The sequence below is a fragment of the Thunnus maccoyii genome, chromosome 11 (genome assembly GCF_910596095.1).
Source record: "Thunnus maccoyii chromosome 11, fThuMac1.1, whole genome shotgun sequence".
Taxonomy (NCBI): Eukaryota; Metazoa; Chordata; class Actinopteri; order Scombriformes; family Scombridae; genus Thunnus; species Thunnus maccoyii.
The window spans coordinates 7,879,973-7,905,959 of record NC_056543.1 but is presented as its reverse complement, the minus strand read 5'-3'; the positions used below and the strand labels follow the sequence as shown (position 1 = coordinate 7,905,959).

Genomic DNA, 25,987 nt, shown 5'->3' with positions numbered 1-25,987 from the left:
CCTGAATGGTACATTTTCAACTCTATGACCTTCCAAACCCCACCCATATAAGACAAGCAGAGTGTCTGGATTCCAGGTGTGGGAGAGTCCCTCTGCATTATTTTCAGGTCTAGAAAGCAGGTAAATGATTTATCAAAGCGGGATGAACCTTCAGTTGAAGTTCACCCGCAGAGTTGCAGGGCTGAAAAAAAAAAAACAGAATTTACATTATATATGCATGAACATGCACATGATTTAAAAAAGGCGAAAAAAACAAATATACAAATTCAAATAAAGTTTCTCAAAAATGAAAATTGAAATGAAAAGATTATGTGAAGTGGTTGAAAAAACTGACAGATTTTTGCCATGTGCTGAGCTCTCCATGTGTCCATGCAAATGCAAAACATATTGATTTATTTTTATGTATTCTCTCTTCATTATATTGTGCTCCTTTACTGTTGCTTGTTTTGTGTTAAAAAAATATACAAAATAGAGATGATAAGGACTGAGAAGGGGCATGTGTACCTTTAGTTAATTAATACAATAATTCATACAGTTATTCTTATACTTAAAATGTACAGTTAAAAGAGTTAAATCTTATATACACAGAAATATTTAATTTGTTTGTATGGTGAATTAATAAAGGCCACAATTCATTCATTCAGTTAATTCAATTTGATTACTTATATCACTGTATCAAACATTCAACCCTTGATTCCCCAGGGAATCAACTGAGTCAAACTCAGTGATCATCTTTAAAAACTTACTATTTTCATTCAGGCGGCTGTTTTTAGAATAAGGTTTATTGATACCTTCACTGTAAATATTAATGATAGTAATGATAATAACCTTAATTTATATAGCACTTTTCAAAGTGCTTCATAGATGTAAGAAAAAAGCAAATGCAGTGTAATTACAAATTAGAATAAGCTCAAGAAATAGGAAAGAGAAAAATAATAAAATACAAAATAAACAAAAATCCTAAAATTGATTTTAAAACTCATAATAAATACATAATAAATAACTTTAAGTGGAACTAACTTTGGAGTCAGCCATGTAAGTACCAAGTGTTTCCTTAAAAAAAACAAAACCTAATTGCATATATAAAATAAATAAGCATTATTAATGATACTGAAATGGATGACATACCAGAACTTAATTAAGTAAAATCAAATTAAAAGCGGCTGTTGAACAGTGGAGGGACTCAGCCAAAACTGTGTCTGCAACATGGCTCAACAACTCTGCTGCAGGTTAGTGTAACTAAATATTTAGGGTCTGTTTCCTGTGACGGCCTGATTGGACTTTGTCATCCTGTTTGTCTGCCCCACCTGTTTGATATTTGTGTGTGTGGGCGTGTTGACTGTGTGTGTACATGATAATGACAGTCCTGTGACATAAATGCTTCAGACTGCAACGAGGTCAGTGTCTCATTGAGCCCTATAGCAAACCCCACAGTGATTTTTGTCTCCCTCTAGTGACGAAAACAGTGAATAGCACCAGTGAATTGTATAGAGAGATTCTTCTATGTGTCTTTGATAAGTACATGGAGACTATGTAGATATTCTGTACAGTTTTTCATAAATGTTAAAATCTGTTTTTATTTCTGTGGAAAAAAAATCTTTATTTTGGCAGAGGGGACGCTTCAGTAATCTATCCATATGTCTCCTTGCAAGTCATCTCATACACTATTGAATATCAAAGAGCCGACGCCTTTAAGCACTCAATTGTTAAGTCCCATCTTCGAGGAAACATAATAGCTGCTAACATATGTTTGTAGTTTTCTTTGTGCTGTGACATCAACAGTGCAGGTGTGTTGAGAGTTTTGCCGAAGGCTCTGCAACCGCTTTGGTGTAGCTGATGAAAATAAACACCCTGTAATGAATTTATTATCTCAGTGAGCATCATACAGCATGAATCAGGGATTGTTTGTAACACGATCATTCCCTCTTAACTTTAAAGCCAAACATGCACAAGCGGACAACCGCTCACATACATACAAGCTTTTCTTTAATATATGACTTTATGTTTCTTTTTTTATGTCTCTTTATCTCACCCATGTGCTTTATCTGCCATGCGGTGCTGTTTGCTGCTGACAGGCCAGTTGAACATTGTGTTTGATTTTCCACAGGTGTGTTTTTGTGAGGAGACCGCCACCTGTCAAGCAGGGTCATGTTTAGTCATTTAGTGACGTCTGTAGCAGCAAGGATGTGGGACAGCATATGAATCAGCAGTTAAATTGTGAACTTGTAACATCTGATAACATTGTATTCTTCATGAGACAATACATCCATTTATACTAAGAGTAAACTGTTTGTTTTGGGCAGCTCCATGCGATGAATGTTTTTACTCTGCAGCATAAAGAACTGCTTTCATTCTATTGTGGCTGCATTTTAAATATAGCTTTATATCAATCGGTTTACAATAGAGACTGAGGCAAGGCTGCTTGGTTAAGGGAGTGTGAATATTACTGCCTGTGGTTGTGATTGTGGCTCAGCTTGTGGACAGAAGAGGGAACTATTTCCCCACAGCTAATCCTCACTGCTCTGGGATGTGAAGTGTTACTCCAGACTGGCACAGTCTGTTATTGGTGATGCTTGTCATGTTTGTTTCCATCCAGGATTGACAACACTTAAAATAAGAAACACATTCTCACATAAACAGGGATTAAATCCATTAAGTGTGTGGTGAAGAGTGTGTATTAGGCTTGTGGCGATTGGCGATCGGATCATATATCGATGATTGAAGGGATGATCGACAATTGGTTTTTCCTACACCGATATTAGGGCAATTTTAAATAACTTACTATAGTGCTATACAAGTAGCGTAGCTCCTTTAAGGCATAGCTCTACTTGCCACCTGCTGATTAAAGTGAAGAGGCTTAGCCCCGAAGTTAGCGACAACTTCGGCCCTGGAGCAGATCACAAAGTCTCCCATTTGCTTCCCGACTACGGTCTGGACACTGAACGCTGAAGAAGGAAAGGTTAACAATCAGAACTAAAATAATCTCTTTTTCATGGATCTGATAACCCACATCTCTGTTCTCCATATGCCTGCTCAACCAAAACTGTACTCTGCACTCCATAAGAGTAGTTAACGTTATGGATATGACTTGGATTGTGAGCTCCGATGATAGATGGCTGACTTGGATCTTTGCTGACTGTAGCTTCTTTTGGTGCTAACTTGGCGGCCTCAGCAGGGTGGTGGACACGCAAATGTTTGTGTAGGTGGGTCATTTGAGGCTTCTCAACTCTCATGCAAAGCTTGCAAATCGCCTGCGTGATATCCATGGTCTTGCCTTTCGCATCTGGTTTAAACCTGAAATATTGCCAAAGAGGAAATGTCACATTTTCCATCGGCAACAACTCCATCTTTGTTCTTGAGACGGAGCATAAATGAGCTAACCTAACGTGACCTGGAACCTGACCTGACCTTAAGGTGGACCGACCTTTAAGATGGACCAGCTATTCTCACTTTGGTGACAAACTCAGCCGCCCCTAGTTTTGTTTCAGGCAGCAGAATCAGCACTGTGTCTGTCATTAGTTGAGATAACGCCTCCCAGGAATTGTGGGCCAATTATAGTTCAGACATTTCCGGATGCTCTGGCTTGACAGTGCACTAATTAGTGGAGTCATTACAGGTACAAGAACTCCCCAAATAGTCCCTCGTAGTGGGAATTTTTTACGGATGACATCAGAGCAGCTGGCTTTCAGTTCTCTGGTCATTTCCGCCATCACACCTCTTTTAAGCCCAATCTGCAGAGTATGTCATGTTCCAAGTTATGACACCTACAGATAAAATTTCATTTGTTAATGTAATTTTCAGGTGGCTGTTTTGCCAGAGAGTGTTTTCCAAAGCTGGGACAACTGTGTCCATCTTGATAGCTAAATGAATGTGAGTTGTAGAAGCAGACTTTGTAGTTTGTTTACATTAAATTGATGTAAAAAAAAAAAAAAAAAAATTCTCTATTTTGCCAATGCATGAGTAGCAGTTTATTGGTCACGAGGGAATTTCTTGCTGTTTCAAACTAAGTGGAACATGTAGTTGACATATTCCCAGGGTGCAATTTATGTACAGAACAACGGTCTAGCTCTCATCTTAGTATAGAATTTCGTGAGAAAATGACATTTCTTTAATGCGTTAAATATGACAAAACAAGGGTGTCTTCCTTCTATCCCATAAGCAACACACCCCCTTCCTCTTTCCTATACTGTAACTGCTGTTTAGGCACCACAGGCCACATATTCTCCTGTTGTTATGGAATGTGTCTTATTCAGAGTGACAGCCAAGCTGTTTCTGCTTGTCTGAGCAAGACTGTGAGGAACCCTGCAGGGCTGTCTGTCTATTTCTAAAGGATAGTAGGTTGTTCTCTGGGAATGTCTGAAAGACTCAGTTTAGCTGTTTCTAAGGAGGCAGTCACTATGTTTAGTGCCTTTCAGTGCAAAGTTATTTTTATGTACAGCATCTACACAAATTTGATTAGGTTTCATCGACAAACCTGCGTTTCATTTTTTCCATGTGATGATGTTTCTGTCTTTCAAGACTCATTTTCCTTCTTGCGAGATGCTTTGGTTTGAAGTGACAACAGGAGTGGAGTCAGTGCCAGACACTTGTGTAAGACAATGTTATAATTGCTGCTGGTCACTGAACGACAACAGCAAAGGGTTCCCTGTAAAGGGAAACACCACTTAGTTACTCTTAATGCAGGCTAGGGCTCGTATTTTTATTTTTTTTTCAAGCTTGGGGGCAATTCATGATTTTAATCTTTTTATCTCCAGAAAAAAGAATAATAAAAGACATGCACCACCTGCAAGGCTGTCATCATTATACATATTCAAAAAATGCAGGTTAACACATACAGCTTTGGACTCTCAGTGCCAGATGCTTCAACTAAGTAGAGCACAGACTTCCACTTTAATTATCAGTTTCAGCACAGTCTGCTCACTAATTCATCTCCTCCTGTGGTTTTGCCTCTTGACAAGGATATTTGTAGATGATGTTAGCTACAGTTAGCTATCCAGCAGGTGGACACAGACAAGCAAATTAAAAATCCACATACTGGTCTGTTGATTCTGACCTTCACCTCTCGTAACCAGAGAAGATACCTCTTCAATAAACACAAATCGAGAGCTCAGATCAGTGAGCAGTCTTTTTTCAGTCCCTTTCTCTTTTAGACGAGACTGTTAATTCATTGTAATATAGCTGAAGCCAGCTAGCGACCTGTACTCACAACAATCCCGTAAACTGCAGCAGGTGCACAAATACATAGTGTAATATTTTCATGTCACAGTTAATGTGACTTTCAAGACTCAAGATGTAGCCAGACATCATCTACGTAACTTGATTTTCATGATGTAGACATTTCACATGGCATGCAAAAACTAAATTTTGTATGTATCGAATTCATTTGAGGACTAAATTCGTCTTTAGGCTAATATTAGCATTGTGTTGTGAGAAGTATTGGGGTAGAGATGATGTAATTGCAAAGAACTCCAGCAAAAAAAGGTTGGTCCCAGCTCAGCTTTTGTCACAGCACAATGTATTCTGCATGCACTCTTAGCCAATCAACAGTTAGAATAATAATACATATAACATATCCTATATTCGTAGTATGGCTGCAGCTACTCTGCTAGTTATTTTCTAGATTAATTGCTTTGTCTATAAAATTCCAGAAAATTGTGAAAACTATTATAATTATAATTTCTTAAAGCTCAAGATGACGTCTTCAAATGTCTTGTTTTGTCTTATAAACAGCCCCAAATCCAAAGAAATTCAGTCTACTGTCATGTATGACACAGAAAAGCTTTAAATTATCACATTTAAGAAGCTGCAATCAGCAAATGTTTTGCATTTTTGCTTAATAAATGACTAAAACAATTATTATATCATCATAATCATTTAATCATTGCAGCTCTAATTAGTGGCATTGTGCCAATTGACTGTTTATGTTGCAAGGACTCCTGAATTGTAGAATAACTGCCGTGCCCTTTGTGTGCTGCCGACAATCTGAATGCACTCTAGCACTCTTCTGAAGTTTTCATGTAGTCTGCAGCTCTTCCTAAGCCAATGAATTTCTTCAACAGTTTACAAATGTTATCATGTCAGAATGAGAGGCGTTCGCATTGCAGGCACTCACAACCTGCTTCTGCAGGCCACCCCAGGGCTGTGATAAGTCTCTATTTGTGCGAAACAGGACCCCTTTCCCTCCTAATCTGATAGCTGTGACCTTCTGACCTCCATTCTGTGAGCCAACCCCCCACCACCTCTCATTCTCTGCCTGTCTCACACAGTCAGTGACACACATTCACGGGTTGGAGATTTCAGAGATGTGAGAGAGGATGTCATTTGAATTAAGGTCTTTCATTTAGACATGGAGTTGGTTCAGTGTGTTGTGGCGGTATAGAAGAACTGTGTATGTTTCAGAGCACAATCTGCTGGTGCCAGGTTGAATTAAAACCTTACGACATACATTTGTACGGCTGATTGTTGTGCTCAAAGGATTTGAGTCTGACTCAAATGTCAGAAAAGAGAAGAAATGTTAACATTACTAAGGATGATTGACTAGATTTACTTAGTTTATTCCATTTCAAGAATGATTTTAAGAAAAGATTTTTCAATTCTCCACATACAACTGAGATGCACTAAAAAGAACATCACTATTCTCAGCACTGAATGAGTCTTACTATCTGGTGTCAATATATTTACCATCTAGAAAGGCTAGCTTTTACTCAAAAGAAAGTAAAAATTTATAATCTGGGACATACAATATATTGTATGCACTAAGTCACATAAGACAGAAACAACAAGGGTACATGACCATGAATTGCTGACTGACGGAATAAAATAGGTGAATGCGTTCTATTTTCTAAGATTCACAACAGGCTTTAAATTTGCAGGAAAGCCACTGAATAGTTCTTTTTAACTGTGCTGTGATCCAGCACTCTGTTACAACCTGTTGCTCAGGGATACAAGATCAGACAAAAGAGCAGTTTGCTTTTCACTAACAGAAACATGCAGCATGTAGCGATCATCCACAGTGTCTGAAGATTATCTGATGATGGCATTTCCTCGTGTGTTTTTATTTCTGCGGTTGATTTAGATTGAGATAGTTTTACTGCTGTTTAACTGTGACATGCTGTATGGCTGCAGCTCAGGCAGGGGAGTGGTGCATATGTTGTTTCAACCATATGTTCACAGGAGTTTGTGTCTGTCTGTGTCTCGTTGTTTACACTGCTGCTCAGCTGTAACATACTGTGCGACCGCAGCCCAAGTTTGTTTGTGTGTGTGTGTGTGTGTGTGTGGGTCTTTATGTGTGTCTGCAGACATATCTCAGACATATGTTGGCTCGTTCATGCGTTCTCAAGAGAATCTGTTGGTGTCCTACATTGTGTATGTCATTTAAAACTCCCAGCTCTGAGTGCCTCGGAGCTTAATGCTTGTATATCCACTGAAGATGGTGACTACGCTATGAGTCACAGCAAGAGGTCAATGACCCCCACTTGCTGAAATAACATCAGTGATGGTGCAAGGGGGGGGTTGCCAAAAGGGCCTCTAACTGGTCCAAGGGCTACAGAGAAAAGACCCTCATCTTTTTTGTATGGTCAGCCTGTGTTGTAATGTGCGTCTAGCCTTTCTGTTTGTACAGCAGTTACACTTGCAGTATAGCCCTGTACTGCTGCAGAGGCTTAAATGATAAGAATGCGAAACTCTAAGTGCATTTATTTAATGTTTTGAGAAGTCAAGCCACAGTTTGTAGAGGTTGTTTACTTGTAAATTGCACTTGCAATAAATACTTTCCCTCTTTCTAGTGCATGTTGTGTTATATATTGTGTTGCATATTCATGTTTTCATATTCTTAAATTATTCACAAAAGCTATATTTAGCTTTGATGAAATTGGCACTCTGCATATGAAATCCAATATCTGAATGGTCAGTATGGCATAAAATACCGCCTTGCAGTGACAGACACATGTAATTGGACACCTTCGGCCCCTCGTGGATTATGTTCACCAGGTTTTGTTGGTGTTGTAATTAGTCAATCATTCACCCTCCCATTGATGGTCTCGGCCCACAGACTCATTCCAGGTCTTAGGTTTCATGCTTTTGTCTGTGTATTGTGAGGACAGACACTGGGGAGGCCTGGAATTTCAGTTCATCCCCTGCTCAAACATCTCAAGATTTCACAGGTCACAGACATTACAGAAATTTATAGTAAATGCCAAAGGGCGATGGTGGTGAACATTTTAGACAGTTTGAGACATTTCAATGTGATCCTGTGCAACTATAACACATAATACTTTCCTTACTTCAACAAAGTAAAATCATTAAAAAAAACACATCTTCTGATTTTGCAACATGCAGGTAGTTTGGTTTTATTTGCTGAGATTTGAGATATCTGGCTTTCTGCCACTACCCACTCATGGATGTAAAGGGAATTTCATTTGGAGCTCTCAAGGCATTCAAATAATCTTTTTTTTTTTTGCGTTTTGGGTGACCTGACCCTTTAAATGAGTCGGGATCCCTGCTGAGATTATTGTCCTCTCTGTCAGCAGGCAGCAGGTGACCAGCATGTGAACTGGGGTAAACTGAAGTTCTTCAAACCCTTATAAAAGACATCATGTGACTGCAGATGAGTGTTAAGTAAAACAAATATGCAGTAACTTGGACTGTTGTCACTGGCAAATGAACAAATTACGTTTTAGCTCAAACACATACTGATACATGACAACTCTTGTTTTCATGTATTAAGGGCTCAGGCCAAAGAAAGTGATGTTTAGTTATTGTTACAGTTTGGTCTAACTTTGAGTCACAACAGATGGATTCTAGCTTTTTTTCACTTTTTGAAATGAATTACATTAAAAAAGACTGTTTAAATGCCCCTTTTGAGTGTTATTACTGCAGAAAAAGATCTACTATTAAAGTACAGGGCATGCAGTCCTTTTTTCCACAGTCTCCCACCTGTCTTTGACATACAGTACAAACCTTTCAACCATTCCGACTGTAATTACCTCTTCCAATTACAAATGCCACTCTTGAAAACAGGAAATCTTCTGTCTGTGGTGTCTTTATGACTCTTACAGTTTGTACTCCGCTATAGACATGAAAGGGATGTTGAAAAGAGGGACACATGCTTTCGACTAGGCTCAAGGTATGATCTCTGCAGATTACCTTGTCCTGAAAAAACTCACTCCAAAGGCGCGAATGTTTTACCTTTATTAAGTGCAATTTTTTTTCTTTTCCTTGTCAGGTTTTTCCATAAATAAGCAGACCATTTCCTAGTTCCAAGGACACTCTTGACAAGGTGGCAGGGTATATATCCTTGGCCACCCAAGTCTCTTTGGCAAATTTCCCACTTTTTAAAGCTTTTTCAAAAAAAAAAAAAAAAGTATCTATATATATATATATATATATATATATATATATCAACACGCCCTCAGGCTAATCCATTGTCGTCTTTGCAATAATAACACTGACTGGAGACAATGTCCTCTTACTGTCTGGATTTTGTCAGTCATTAGGAGTTTGCAGCTCATGCACTTAAGAAAACTGAAAGGGACAAAGTAAAAGAGCAAATCATGCTGGTGGGACTCCCCACAGGAGATGGAAAGTGTAGAACGGCAGTGGGAAGGATGTTTTTTGTGGACATCAAGGATAGGTGATGTGGGCAGGAATGTGCCACTTAACATTTTATGAAAACAGGTTTGTTATTATCAGATGAAATTTTACTTTACTTGCTGTTTGTGTGAGAAACGTTCATGGGTTCAAAGCAGTACAATAATTACTACTTCATTTCTCAGCATCATCACCTGTGCTGTTATTAAGATCTACTTTTGAAGTGAAATTGATTTCTAATTTTCTCTAAAAGCATGTCTGCTATGATGTTGTTTTGAATGATTAACCTATACAATGATGCAGTAAACCACAAGAATCCATTAGCGGGGTTTTCTGAAGTTTAAGGCTAATCATTACCTATCACAAGACAAGAGAGTTTATTACCCAAGGGTTTCTTAACCAAGTCCCAACTTTAAACACTGTTATTTTGGTTTACAGACTTTGATCACTGAGTGTGTCTGACCACTAAAAAGTTAGCTTGTAATGTATCAAGAGCCTGATAAGATTTTGTGATTTTTTTTTTTTAATTTAACAATATGGTTTGAAAATCACCTTGAAAGTAGTTATTTTCCCACAGAAAGTTGTCATTCTTAATGTTTTTTGTCAAACAACTTAACGTACACTATCATTAAATTGTCTATTTTTGACAGTTTTCGAGTGAACAATTGCATGGTTAAGAGTGTGAACTCCTTTTTTTTGCCAGAGGCTCAACTGCAACCAGCCTCTTATGTAGAATTGTGTCACTGAATTTAGGATAGAAATCAACAGACCTACTAAAGAACACATTTTCTCATGAGAAAAGTCAGTCAGACCCCAATAAAAGACAATCACAAGTCCATTAGTCATGTTTGCCCAAAAGGAAGCTGCTTTTCATATGACTAAGCACAATATTCATCTTTCATTAAGATTCCCATCAGGGCAAAAAGTGCAAAAATAGCCTGGCCTTGTGATAAATAACTGAGCTATATTATTTTCTTTAATAGGTTACATTCAAGAAATTAACTGTTCACTCATCTTTAGTTTCTATCAGCTATATACATGACATGTTGATGAAGCCTTGCTTGAGCACAATGATTCATTTTTAAAGGTGCTCACTATTTATGTTTTTTCCTTTTGCAAGTTTTCAAAATTTTCTAGTTTACTTTTCAATTGCCTTGCTGGCTCAGTTGTTCATTCTCTCACTTTTCTTAGACCAAACAAACATAATCTTGCAGACAGGGTTCATTTGGATCATCAGTGACCCCAGGCCATGACAGAGCACTACAGGATAAAGCTGTCAAGATGGTGTCGAGACATTTCTGCATCTCGGCATAAGTGTCTGCAACTTTCATACAGATGCTTGCAAGCTGTGCACAAATGACCCAAGTTCCTTTCTGTCAACAACTGAGGTTACATGCACAAAACGCCTGCCTTTATTTTAAAACCCAGTACTATTAGAGAGACACTTGCACAAACCTCCAGTTCCTTTTATCACTTGGCTCCCATTAGCAGATGTCGAGGGTCTCTGTCAACTGATCCCATAGGCAGAATGAAAAACCAGTCTGGACAAGAAAGCGAGGCCTGGATTACTGTGTAACCACAGAGCACTGAAAACAGGGGTCTAAACTGGTGTGAAGAATAAATGGCACCATGTGGAGTGAGGACAATTTATACAGGGACATTAGGTTTTGGGTATGTCCAAGCTAGTGGAAGAAAATAAGTTGACACATTTGCATAAAGTAACACTCTTAATTCACCACCATCTTGATCTAAAAGTAAAGCTAAATTGTAAAAATTGTAAAAATTTCACTGACTCGAGTGGATTGAATTTCATTAATTTACACTTAGTGGTTAAGTTGTGTTGTTTATAAAGATATTTTTGCTATCATCCCATTCAATAATACATTTACAATAACAAGATACTGGTGTCAGATTTTATCTCAACATACTGTATCAACATATCACAACAGCATAATTGGTTGCATTATTGCAATGGAATGGCTTTAACTGAATGCATTAGAGGTAATTCAACACAGCTGCTCATATTCCAAATCTTCAACAAAGAATAAAATTGTTTTTTATTTGCTCTAAAACTGAAATAAACCAATCACATGACCACAAGCTTTCAGTGCAGTTTCATACATTTTGCCTTTATTTAAGCTAAATCTGTACTTATTATCATACTTTAACAAAGAGAGAGTCAAGGGGAACAAATTGCCCTTCTCTGTAAAACACTGAAAGCATCAGTATTGTACACTGAAAGGCAGGACTGCCGTAATTCTAAGGTATCAGTCAGCAGGAGAGATCTCTTTTCACTGCTGTGACAAAAGGAGAAGGAGGAGGAAGGAGGAGTTAAGAGAGGAAATATTGCCAGGGCAGCCAATACGGAGCACACCTCCTCCTGCTCTCCCCCTTTACTCTTTTGAATGGGGCACTCTCTTCAGTTCTCCTCTATGCCTAGTTGAGTGTGTGTGGAGACAGAGCTGGAGGAAAGTGTGTGTTAGGAGTGTAGTGGCTGTGTGGACATGTCAAAGTTCACTCTGGGAGCCTGATCAAGCGGGTAGACGTGGTAAAGACTTGACATTACACCCAAGATGAGGACCCAGTTTGGAGTTTTGTTTTTTTTGACCCTGTGGGTGGTCTACTCCGATGCTTGGTTCTGGTCCTGGACTAGTACCACAACTATGGCTCCAACAGTGGAACCTGAGGGGTCTGGTGGTTCAGGTAGTGGAGAAATTCCAACAGAGAATATTGCAAGGCATGGAGCAGAGATCATTGATGAAGGACATGGGATCCACAAGGCTGCGCAGAATTGGGATGAGACTACTGAGGCTCCTCGACTGACCACTCTAATACCTACAACAGAACTGGAGATTGAAGGCACATCAGAAAGGGGCACAGCAGAGATCTCGTCTCGCACACGTAAACCTGGTAATGGCACATCTTCAATAAAGGGTATGGGTTCTGGAGGATCTGATCATTTGAGGTTTGTAGGAAATGTATCGGAACTTGGATCTGGGCTTGAGTCTGAATTGGCATCAGACACTGGGTCAGGTCTTTGGTCTGAATCTGGAGTGCCTAATCAGGCATTAGCAGCTAGCGAGACAGTGGCAACCAGCCAAATTGGTCACATCTTAGATGCAACACAAACACCAATAAGTGAGCAAGAACCTAGCCAAGCCTCCCAAACTAGCCAGACAGCTGTGTATAGCCAGGCACCAGAAATAGTGAAATCAGCATTCGGTGTAGAATCCCCACAATGCTTGTTGCTAGACACTGCTCTTCCTTTCTGCTCTTCCATGGTTGGGGAGAGGTTTGCTGTGCCCAATTATCTCAACCAGAGCAGTGTACAGGAAGTCCAGGTACTCTTGAACGAATGGGCTTGGCTGTTGAGGTCACATTGCCACCATAGTTTGGAGTGGTTTTTCTGCCTTCTCTTGGTACCAAAGTGTGGCTCTCTGGTCCCGACGTTGTTGCCTTGCCGGAGTTTCTGTGAAGTCTTGCGGGACAGTTGCTGGACACTCCTGGATGAGGGACGCCTCCCTGTGGAGTGCCACACTCTACCAGACGAGGAAGATGATGGGTATCAGTGCTTGTCAGTTAGTAACCAGAAAGGTAATCACTGGTTCAAATGAATCCTAATTCTGGCATTCATTTCGAACCAGTTCTCAAAATCCCTACTCCCCAGTTTGTCTGGTGTTTCCACCCAATACCCAATACCCAATACCCTTACCCAATAAATTGACTTTTATCCCAGGCAGCACAGAGTATCAGCAAGATTAACAATGTCTTGGTTCCCGTGCACAGCAAAAGTATTCCGATGAAAATTAAGCATGTTTCGTGCTTGCTAGTCATGTAGTTAAAAGGAAGTTCAGACTACAACATAACAAGCATGGTGCCAGCACTCCTTTCAGTGTATAACCTGTTGCATGTATGTGTTTCCCTTGTCCTTTGGATCGCATGTGACTTACTACTTGAAGGTCATCAAAACACACACATGTAAACACCCGCACACACACACACACAGAGCAGTTGCTTTGTGGTCCATTAGCAAACCCACTAAAGATGTGTATTTTCTTTTGGAAGTTGTTAATTTAAAGGAGAACAGATGGACATGAATTGACACAGGATCAACAGACATGCTGCCTAAAGTGTAAGGAAGTGACAAGCAAACTTCAAGCATGGCATACCACATAAATGAAATGTGAATTAAATGTATTTCTGTCTCCCAGTTTAACACTTTCAACTATTCAACAACAGAGTTCCTAAATGCAGATTGTAGTGACATCAGAATTACAAAACCGCATAATGTTAAAAATTGTTACATTACTACTTATAACTTTTTAAAATTATCATTAAGAATAAAATACTAGTTGAATGATTTTTGTTTTGTGCCTTAAGCAGACTAACATTTTGTCCAATGATGAGGAAATTGTAGCTGAGTGTGCTGTTTATATTAGCCTTAATACATTTGCAAAGGACAGAAGTCAAGTTGCGTATGAAACGGATACTTGTACGACTGCATGTCTCTTTTGACAGCGAGTAGCTTGCAGGCAGCTTGAAGTGCATCCTTGAATGGACAGAATGAGTGTTGGTTGTCATGCATGGGAAACAGTCATGTTTGCGTCAGTGCTTTTCATTGGGATGACAATTTGTACAACTGTGCAAGGCTGCAAGTACTTCTGACAGCCTGAAAGTTACTGCACTAATAGGTAACACATTTTAACATGTGAGAATGATAAGGTAAAAGGAATTAATTACTGTTCAAGGCACTTATTTCTGTCTGATCTGGAATGATGTGCATATTCAAGATTGCTTAGTTTAATACAGTTAAGCAGCTGATGAACTCTTTGATCTCATGTGCTTGTAATTACTGTGTCCAACGATTTAGATTCAATGAATATGGTGTGTGAAATACCAGAACAGCTCAATTGTGTTGTTTGAAATGGCTTTTTTGAACAGCAGTAATAGAGCTGAAGGGTTTTATATGTACATTTCATTAAGGTGATACACACTTACTAACTATCAGCTCGCTGTATCTGAGAATCCTTTCAAGGACTTAAACCAAACAGTACATTACATGCCCCTGGTGACTTAAAAAATGACGGAGAGGATGACTCAGATGTTTATTGCCACTAGTGAGATGCTGATTCACGTGAGAACATCCTGTATAAGTTCTGCATCAAACACTGTAGTATAAAAAAATCTGTTTCCGTGTGGAAGCTGTGCCTCAAATTATTAACGGCTATAAAGTCTAATCCCTGTTACTGGGCTTCTGTCCTGCCCTCCACTGTCAGTTCATATCACTGGGAGTTCAAGACTCTGTCTTTTTACAGCTTCACTATCTTTCTGACAGCTTGCTCCACTGACAGACATGAGAGGACACGATGTCTCTGGTTCCAAGACTAAGTGACAAACCAAGGCCCAAATAGATTTTTATTGCTTTGAAATGTTTATCTCAGTATTTTTTGGTGTGCAAGGTGATAGTGTTTCTACATGTAGAGGGTTGGCATTGGGGTTCATATGGTGTCTTGTCAAAGAATGTTAGCTGTTCTTGCCCTGTTCTGTGTTCTTGCCCTTGTGTAGCAAATGTCACTAATTTTTTCAAATTGCAGACATTGACGCAGATATAAGTAAGGTGTAAGGACTTTTCAACAGCTCAATATGTATTAGGGAAAGCTCAGCAAAAATCAAGGTAACTGTAGGGGCTTCTAGACACATCAGTCCTGACATTGCTAATAGACTCAGGCAATTTAAAACGTATGACCTTGTTGCCATCTCTTCACCCCTAGGGCAACTTTTATAGGCTCTCCAGTTGCTGGTTAAGCACCAAGGCATGTGTGTTGGGTATTCCCTGTAAGAGTAGTCTCAAGTTATAACTGGAGTGTTTTCAGTTACTCTACCGTAAATCACTCTTGGATAGACAGAAAGCCACTGTAGTCAAGACCATCAGGTATTAAAATTCAGTCATCTTAAAATGCTATTGGTGGACACTACTCATTAGTTTGATTGTTTATATTGGTTGAGAAGGGACAAAGCTGAGTAGACTTAATATAATGATGTTGGGTTACTATAATCTCTGTAAAGACTCCTTGGATACTTGATTTATATGCTTTGCACCAAAGCTGCAAGATAAGCAATTACTTCAGAATGAAATAAAAGTTGCCTATGAGAATTGTAACTTGAAGTGGTTCCTATTAGAGTGAACAGGCAAAACAAAATGCTTTCATGTCAGATATAGAGGGCTGTGTTTGTACTGAGACATTTTTAAAAGTGGTTAACAAGTTGGTGGGCTTTGGCTTTAAGTTGAATGAGGACACACATTAATGATGAGATGTGCCACAAAGCTCTGTAAATGTGTCCTAAAGCTAAAAACACATTATTCCTCTGTTTATTAGCCTTTATTGTGAACTGTTTCCCACTGTGTCTACCCACTAACGAGCCCTTTGACCTCTCAGATTCACTGATCAGAACCCCTACTATGCAGTGTCTGGGAAGCTTCAGACACGTTTCACTATGTGCAACTCTGTTGGCTTAATGTGTGGGAGGAGGGCATTCTCATTTTGCCTCAGGCCTTAATACCACCCCACTCCTACATCATTTAACTATGACCTGTCATGCAAGAATGTCTCATGATATACTTCAAATTTTTTTTTGGTTTTAGTTTCTTTTGGGTAAATTTAGGGCTGTTATCATGGGGCAACAAGCACAATCACTAAAATATTTTGATGTAGTCTGTAGATACATGTATGTGGGAGATTACTGTGGGAAGATTGCAGAGATATCAGTGTATGCATGGAAACTTTGTAAGAAATCTGTCAGATGTGATCCTTTTACTACAGGGGGGCTACCCTTGTGGTAGGACGGGATTGTTAGGGCACAATAGCCCCTTTAATGATGTTTTTCCATGGTTACCAGTCTCTTGCTTGAAAGATGAGCAGTCATTCATATCAGGGTCTAGAGGTCAGCTACAATGTATTTTGGTTAGTTCTTAATGGTAAAACCATATCCTGTATGAGAAACTCCATTACTCCCTGTCAGTTTAAGCTGTTTAATTGAAATCAAATGAAATATTGTCCCTGGCCACCACTGTGGTGGTCTAAATAAGATGAAAAGGATGCTTTCATGTTAATGTATACAATACTCCTTTGGTGATATCTGAAGGTCTGTGTACATTCGGTTTATTTTGTGGCTTGTACAGTAAACCCTTTTGGTGGTCTGACACTGATTTGTAGCACTGTGGTTCCATTGAGCCGAGATTGATATTGTATCTCATGACAGAAAGGCCCAAAGCTGGCTCCAGTTATGCATGCTGCTTGCCAGGGAATCATTTTGAGTTGGCTCTCAGGAGGGTTCCAATTATGGGCACAGGGCAGTCTGACTTCTTTGCTGCCAGAAACTTATTGCCCCCTCTGGTTTGTGTTGCAGTAGTACAAAATGAGAACTGATGAGGCAGTGTAGCAAAGCACAGTACAGAAGCACTGAAATGGATAATGGATAATGGCCAAATGGTTAGCTTTTGGTTATTTGCATGTTCATGTTAGAATAGAGTAAATTTTAACAATTTTACATTCCACTCTTACATTTCTTTCTTTTGTCAACAAAAGCAGTTTCTTAACTGGAAAGGTGGTGTCTCAGCATTTTGGATAAGTTCTGGACCTATTTAGAAGAGTTTCCACTATACCTCCATGAATATCATCAGTACTATTTTCTTCCAGAGTTCTGAAAAGATGTATTTTTGAAGCAGTATGTGGCAAGGGGTTTGTTTAAGCCCAGCATGTTGCCTCAAAAGTTCTTTACTTACAGGTAGAGAACTTGGGAGACAACTTGAACAGTATCATATGACGTCTTCCTCTAAAGTAAAGTGCACAGCTTGTGGTAGACCCATCTTCCTTTTTGTGGTTTGAGAATTATAGCCCAGTCTTCAGGGCAAGCCAACATGAAATCTCCTTCCTGGACTGTGATGTGGTTTTCAGTTTAATATCTTTTTCCGACTATTCTGCATCATCAGGTGAAAGTTGGCTCATAGAGTTTTGCAGAACACCCTTTGCATTGAGAAAGGACCATTTATGTGTGGTGTTGATACCTTGATATTCAAAACATCCTGTGTTAATTTTACTTTTTCTGTGTAGTGTCAAATTAAATCAGACACACAGAGACCTGGTTTTGGCTACAGAGCCATTAGAGAACATTTACACATGTATATGCTACAATATATTTATGGAATATGAACAAAAAAGTCACATAAAGATGTAAGTTCCATTAAAGTAATCATGGCACCATATCTTCTTGCACAACATAAAGTCCACCTGTTTGTTACTATCTTAGGATTGTTTACATTCTGTGATGCAGCAAATATCCCATGGACACATAAAGATAAAATGCATTTGTCACATTGGATTCTACTAAATGCCTGTCATTGATTTAACATTATAAGCACTGAAAATAACTATTTTTAACCCTGCAAGCAGCCAGCCATACATTGAAAACACAAGATCAAACAGTCTTTAAATAAGCAGAAAGCAAACACAACACCCATATCATGTGACTAATTTTAATTTAATTCACTTTCAAATCAGTTTGCTGACAAGCACCACATAGTTCATGCTGCAAATGCATTAGATTGAAGACTTTTTTTATTTTATTTTTACAACCGTGGGATAGTAATTTTCATGTTTCCAGAGGTGAAGTCTAACACTCCAAATGCAGGGTCAGACCACTGACCAGCTTTTGCAGACTAAGGGATGAGATTATTGCTTTTGTCAGCAGGCCTCGAGGGATGTTTTAAATGGTGATGGAGCGTAGTCTGTGAAATGTCAACGATTTCTGGGACTGTCCAGATGTTTAAATGTTTTCCCATGCATTATACAGCATCCTGTACTTCCCAAAGCTGTATATACAGTCTCATGCTGTATATACAGCTTTATCAACAGGGTATCACAAGCTCTGGTACCCCATCCAGGAATGTTAGGAAATGAAAAAGAACTACGCTTCTAGTCAGTAAGTGGTCTTGACAAGACAAACTAGCACCATAAACCCAGCACCGCTCCATTCATCAACTGTCCTTTTCTATGCCTGATTGGCCTTGGAGCTGTCATTGGTTGACAAAGGCTATTTGAAAACCCTGAAGTGAGATTGCAATTAAAATGCTAATGGTGAACTCTTTGTATACCCAACAATTTTTGATCATTGACAAGGAATGACTGCCTGTCTCTTTGCTGACAATGTGGGCACATTGAACAGGCTTCAGCAAAAGCATTCCTTTGCAAGAGTAAAACCTTTTCATCTGCTTTGGATTTGGTAATTGTCATTATTTGCTGTTTCAAACTTCTTTCTTTATTTGCATCTACCACAATTCCATAAGGATACCTCTTTAGATGTGAAGGAAATAGTTATAGTTTTCAATCATGGGCTAGTTTAACACTTTTCTTCTATAGTAAGGTCTTTTTGGTAAATTATGAACATAGACCAAAGAACGCACATCTGTTCGCATGACTGATGAGTAATAGGTGAGATGTTTCACTGATGAGGGGTTTGGGAAGCTTCGAACCTGCACACACGTTTCAAGACATCTGATTTTCTAATGCATTTCACAAACGAGCAGCAGATATCCTTGCTGTTCGTTTGGTAAATGCATCAGAAAATCCGATGTCTGAATGATGATGATGTTGTGGAGAGAGGACGTTGAGACTTGACCCTCCGAGGAATGCTGCCTGCTGAAGGACAAGCGGCTCTGTTTGAGAGATGCGCCTCACATACCAGCCCATTACAGACCTTGAAGTTTAATCTGCATACAAATCAAATTTTTTTTATGACTGGCTGCCAATATATGCTTAACAAATTTCATATTTCTTTCAGATTGTAGAAGGAAGACAATCACAGCAAGTAGAGACATTTTTCCTGTACAACCGTTGTCATTCAGAGCAAAATCATTATCGTTGCGTTTCATTGCGTAGAGAGATACCATACATGCCCAGTTACGGAGTGTGTCTGCTTCAAAGATATCTTGCATGTCAGCTACAGCACCCATAGCAGGAAGATTACAAATTAAAATGGTGTGCTTTTCCACATGATGGATTTCACCTTGAATTACTACAAAGTTTTGCCTTTTTCAACCCTCCTCTGGCTGAGATTGTCTACATAGACGGGAGCCACGTTCAGACATGTGAACACAGGCCCAGTGAAGAGACCCTCAAGGTTTCTCGTTCTGACTTTATCAGAGTAAACATCTGGTTGGCCTAGTGCAAATGATAGTGCATTGTTAGCTACTATACACACGACAGTCAAGGATCCAGTTTATCTCAGGTGTTCTGAACCTTGGAATCATTTCATGATTAACATTTTCTTATCTAGGTAGAAAATGTGTGTTTTATGCTCAAAACTATCCAATCTCTTTTTGTCTGGCTTTCAGCTGACTAAAATATGCTATATTAGATACATTTTATTATATTTTCTACCAACATCTTATTTTGAAAACTTTTCCACACTTGTATCACTTACCTTAATGTGCTTTTCCAAATTTGTTTGGTATTTTTGGCATGTCTGTATATAAAGGGATGAATCTTCTGAAATGTCAGTCCCATTTGCGCAAACGGGAACTGCATAATTCATACTGGAAAGTATTATCATTACTGTCCTGTTAACAGCTTGACTGGGTTCTCTTTTAGCTCAGATTCAAAAGAAAACATCTTTAGTTCTCAGACAGCATGCAGAATATCCAGACTCGTGCTGATGGTTGTACAGCAGAAAGCAAGACCTCGGGTTCAGCTGAACACCTCGTGTGTTTAAGCTCTCAACAAAGCCAACAGCCGACCTCACTGATCTCCTGCACTCATGGCAGTGGGGAGGCTTTGAACTGACCAATAGAGCTTGAACATTAGTCACCAGGTGGTAAGCCAAAGCATTCCTTCAAAGAACGAGAAACTATGTCAAGTGTTCTCCCAAAACAGTGATTTTAGTGATTTTCTTTTAACATGAGGACACATCACTGCTGATCAAAGTGCAAAAGGTTTAGTCTGAAGTTTGATGCAAGTAAAACGAAAACAGTGAAACGTCTTCACCAAGTATGTCAATACATTGCTCTTTGTGTTCCTTGTATTCCCTAAACGCCCCCAGTTATTATGCACTGAATCACCCAGGGCGATGGAAGAGTGAGCAAAGATATGCAGGAGGCCCAGCTGTTGGTCCCTGTGTGCCCTGCAGCAGTGGGGCAGTGACATTTAGCAGATGTCATACAAGTCAGAAGAGTTTTGCTGGGCACAATAGATTGATCAGTGGTCAAGATTCAAAGTTTCTGAATACATAATTTAAAAAAGAATCAAATTGGACTGTCGGTGTAAGTGGTTGCAGTTTCCTGAGATATATTAGCTCTTTACAAGAGAGACCTTGCCATTTGTTGTCATCTACACTCAGTTGAGTTTGTGATTAATGATTACAGTCAAAGACAAACACATAGTGACTTTAGTGCTGCAGGTTTCATCTTGATTTTTGCTCTTATGCCACATTTACCTCAGACCTGTCTATCATTACATTTATTGATAAGGCTTAAATCTTCTTTAGGTAAATACAACATAGCAAAAATATTTTAAAAAATTGCAATTTTTCCTGACATAAATAGACTCAGATTTAAATGGAAAGTTGTTTTGATTCAGATACTGTATTTAAGGACGCTTTAAGCCCTAAAAATTTCTTATGGCTTGAAAAAATTTATGGCTGTTCTTATGCTTCATTTTTGTGTTTACTATTCAAAATTAAATTGAAATTCTCCTCCCTTCACTCAGGTTTTGTCTTTGGAATACAAGAGTTACAGTGTCTATTCAAGTGATCTGCTTTTCTTAGTCTCACATGACCTGTTCTTTGCCTTTTTGGGGAAGTCAGAGTTTCTGGTAGATTTAACAGCCCTTTCCATATTTTGGTCTGGAAGTTATAAAAAAGCTTGTTTGTTTGTGTTCCCTTGAGCAGAACCTCTTTGCCATTGCTTCTCAAAAAAGCTTAGGAATTGCTGTAACTTTCCATTTTATGAAATGTGTTTGTTTTTTTTAACATTACTTTAGAAAGAGGGGAAACATTGAGCTGCCAGTAGTTGTTCGTTTCTTTCTACTTCAGCAAAGACTCAAAATACCACAGTCCAGACACGATCACACTAAGTCAACCACCAACAGCTTAATAGAGCATGGTCTAACACCATACCCTGCCATGCTGCCCTCCCTCTTAACCAGCAGTTTATTTTATGCATATTGTGGCCTCACATCCCGTTTCTCTTCCTCTCTAGAAGACAGTGGAGTCTCCCTGCTGCAGCTCATTGGGGACCCTCCTCCAAATGAGATCACCAGAGTCTACGGGCCAGACAACAGCCCTGGCTACGTCTTTGGCCCCGATGCCAACACGGGCCAGCTGGCGCGCGCCCACCTGCCGAGCCCATTCTACCGAGACTTTGCCCTCATCTTCAACCTGAAACCCACCTCAAACAAGGGAGGCGTCATCTTCTCTGTCACAGACGCCGCACAGCAGATCATGTATGTGGGTGTTAAACTGTCAGATGTGCAGGGCGGCAACCAGAATGTGATCCTGTACTACACAGAGCCTGACTCACAGCAGTCTTACGAGGGGGCCAGGTTCCTTGTGCCCTCCTTGAGGGATACCTGGACCCGTTTTGCCATCGCTGTGAGGGATGACAGGGTGATGTTCTACCTCAACTGCGACACAGATCCTCAGGTGATGCGCATAGAGAGGTCCCCGGACGAGATGGAGCTGGAGGCTGGCGCTGGAGTCTTTGTCGGGCAAGCTGGAGGGGCTGATCCTGATAAGTTCCTGGTGTGTATACAGGCTTTGACTGTTTAGGAGGAAACAATATTCAGGCCCAAGAAATAAGGATATTAAAGGGATATATAATATAGAAAGTTACACCTTATTTATTGAAAAGCTTTCATAGTGGATAAATAAATACTTGCTTTGACACTAAATCTTAGACTAATGGGCTTAAACTGCTTCTTTCTGCAACCAACATTAACTGTGATGAAGACAGATCTCCTGCTGCTTTGATGCTGATGTTTTGATTTTCCATAGTCAGGCATGTGAAACATTGCAGCTGAATAACTCTCATATGATTTGATTGCTCAAATTGGTCTACTCGAAACCATAATATAAATGTCTACATCGCCTCACCTTCCTCTTGAGAGTAGTCTGCAAATAATTGGAAGGCCTCACAGTAGGGATGTTATTAACGTCTGTCATTTGACTGCTGTAAATCCAGCAGTTGACTTAAACAACTGCTGACCTTAGCTGTTAAAGGGTTATAGTTGTTCACCCATGGCTACCTGTGCAGAGAAAACATGTAACCACAAGCATACAATCAGTGAGAATTGTTCATTCTGATTATGTGCATGCTGCTAATTATTTTGAATCATGGACTAAAGTTGTTTAACACAAATCAAGCAAAAGAGCAAAACCATTAAATTCTGCATAAGCATTGAAACAATTTGCGTTGAGGGAAAAATAACATTTATCTAACTTAGTTTTGACAAATTGTTTTATGTCCTGGTAATTCACTCAGAAACTGCATTGGAATTAACTCTTTAGACTCTATGGCAAATAGTTTGACAACTATAATCCCAGATGTAAGAAAAAAAGAATAAATTTCATTGCTTTTGAAGTGACACCTGAAAAAACAACCCAGGTCCCTTGGGGTGAGGAGCTATGTTTGATTGTTTTGTCAAAAAGACCTAATTCAGATCATGAAACCAGAATGACACAAATAGATTTTGACTAACTCTACAGAAGAGAGCCAAAAAAGGGTGGTTGTACCCTCCATCCACTGCTAAAAAGTATCTTTTAATAACAATGATTACATAAATAAACTAAGAGCTATTTACTCTACTAAATATGTCCAAATCCTAAAAGGGTACTTCCCACCTGGCTCAAAGCTCATGAAATACAGTTTTTAGTGTTTGCCCAGCTGAAATCTCATTCCTTGCTTCCTCTCTAGGCTATAACACTTGTTTAATCTTTTTTATTGCCATGTTTGTGGACAGCTGTTTATTTTGTTGTAAACCACTTTGTAACTCTGCTATACAGCTCAAGTTTTTATTTTTTACATTGCACCAATTAAACCCATCTAAAGTATTTCCTTGTGGTTAGATATTTTGTCAGTATTATAAACAGGAATCTAACTCCACGTCTACTTGCAGCACTTTTTGGCCATGTGCTATTTATTGACCTTTGTATGGCCCTAAGCGAGAGAGGTCTTGTGAACTTAATTTTCCTAATCAAATTAAGGCTCGATGAGGTTCTTTGGTATCTAAATATTTACATTATGTATTTATAAAAAGAACATTCCATTCTGAAATAGGAATCGTTCAGCGGATGTCCTCTTTTACTATCCATCACTGGTGAAAACACACTACAGTGACAGTTCAGTCCTCCTCATGAATAGCATCTAAGATTTATTGTTGAGATCTAAAGCAATTAGTTAAAAAAAAAAAAAGACTGTAACATGTAAGAAACCCTTTAAAAGCCTGTGTAGAGAAAGACAGGGTTGAAATTTCACAAAGCCTTTGTTATTTATCTTCAAAGTTCTCTTAAAAAATCCATTTGACTTTTTTTCTCAGGACATAAATGTGTCCTGAAGAGTCAACTTCAAATAATGGAAACCACCTCTTCATACCGAGCTAATGGCCCTTTGATAGGCATGAAGATAGCATTCATGCTATCTCTGAGTATCCTGTGTGGGAACATGTATCAGATCGTGTGTGTATGAGGCAGAGATAGTGCCACTTCACAGACTGAGGCTAAAACTGAAGACATCAATAGCTCCTCTGATTGTGTGGAAAAGGGGGAATTCCCTGAGAAATATTCCGTAGACCTTAGCTGCAAGTTCAGAGATAACCATCCATAGTTGTACTTTAAAAGCAAGACATTTTGTGTGTGTGAGAGAGAGGAAGTGCTGCTCTGACATGATTATATCATTAAAGATCAAAACACCATGTCCTTGTTTTGCAACAGGGGGTGATCGGTGAGCTGAGGGTGGTGGGAGACCCTCGTGCAGCTGAGAGGCACTGTGAGGAAGATGAAGATGACTCAGATATGGTGAGTGTCAACTTATCTTATTTTGGAGATAGGCAGGGGAGTATTGATAATGTATGTTGAAAGGTTAAAAAGGTATTTGATAATTATACAGTTGCAACAATTAACTACACAACTAACTTGATAATTGATTAATCGTTTTTAGTCATTTTTTACTAAAAAAATGTCCATATTCTCTGATTATAACTTCTCAGATGTGAATATTTTCTGGTTTATTTCATCTTCTATGATGGTATAACTGTCATATATCATAATAACTAAATATATTTGGGTATGGACTGTTGGCTGGGTCAAAAGAAGACATTTGAGGATGACATCTTGGGCTTTGAGAAGCAGTGGTTGACTTTTTTTTTTATAGCTTAACAACCGTAACTAAGCACAGCAGAACTGTCAAACTATTTTTGCTGCAGCGTCATCCACATGTAGCTAAAGAAAAAGTGATACTCACTATTAAAAGTTTGGAGAATGGGGTCTTTTTTTGTAACCCTTCCAAAACCAAAAACACAGAGCGTAAAAGTGTAAGAAATGGATTAAACAGTGTAACGGCAGTTGTTAGCATGTCCGGCTAACTAGCTTAACATTACTACGTACTGTAGTGAAAAAAAAACATTCACAGCTGGCACATCCACTGTGTAGTATTTCCTTCTGTGTGGAAGCTGGTGCTGAACATTATCAGAGTTTAGGCAGTTATCCTCATACCTAAAGCCTATTTTCTTGTCAAGGTAACGTTAATGTAAAAACATACTTTAAGAAAATATGAAAAAATGCAGTATTTAACCTAAGCAGACCAACAATGTTATCTTGAAATGAAAAAAAAATCATACTTATAATACTAGGATTAATGAGCTCTACACTACAATACAAGAACAATGCTGGTTCTGACATTGTTCAACAACAATCAACTGGTTCTGACAGCTGTCAGCTGACAAAATCGATGGTTGTCAATTAGAAATACAAAGCCTACTTTTGTCTACCTCTGTCTTTTGTCTCAAATAAAGGATCCATTAAGATTACTAAGAATTTTGAGTTAATTTTGGGTTAATCTGCCCCTTATTATAAACTGCATATGTGCTGTGCGAGAATGAAAAGATTGACAGGCATAGCAACAGTAATTAAGGGGGTAAGACATAGTGGACAGTAAATTCTGTTCAAATTCATGTGTAAGTTGCTAGACATAGTTTACCACAGAGCAACAGCAGATTAATGGGATTTCACTGGGCTTTGTTGATTTATTCCATCACTTATTACCAATAATAAATCCATAGCAGATAAGCATCTGAGAGCTGTCTTTTCACCACCGACCCTGACCACCCACACACAAACACAGGTGCCTCACTGC

General features: G+C 39.0%; 1 protein-coding gene across 2 annotated transcripts in view; it reads left to right on the top strand.

The window, feature by feature from the left end:
- col18a1a (collagen type XVIII alpha 1 chain a) overlaps window positions 1–25,987 on the top strand; it is a 90,294-nt gene that overhangs the window by 32,509 nt on the left and 31,798 nt on the right. The window contains exons 4-5 of one of the 2 annotated variants that reach the window (XM_042425756.1): window positions 21,842–22,380; window positions 24,568–24,651. In XM_042425756.1, coding sequence (XP_042281690.1) covers window positions 21,842–22,380; window positions 24,568–24,651 — 623 coding nt within the window. Of the gene's footprint in view, window positions 1–21,838; window positions 22,381–24,567; window positions 24,652–25,987 lie in introns of both variants that reach the window. The other variant, XM_042425755.1, reaches the window with a different exon arrangement.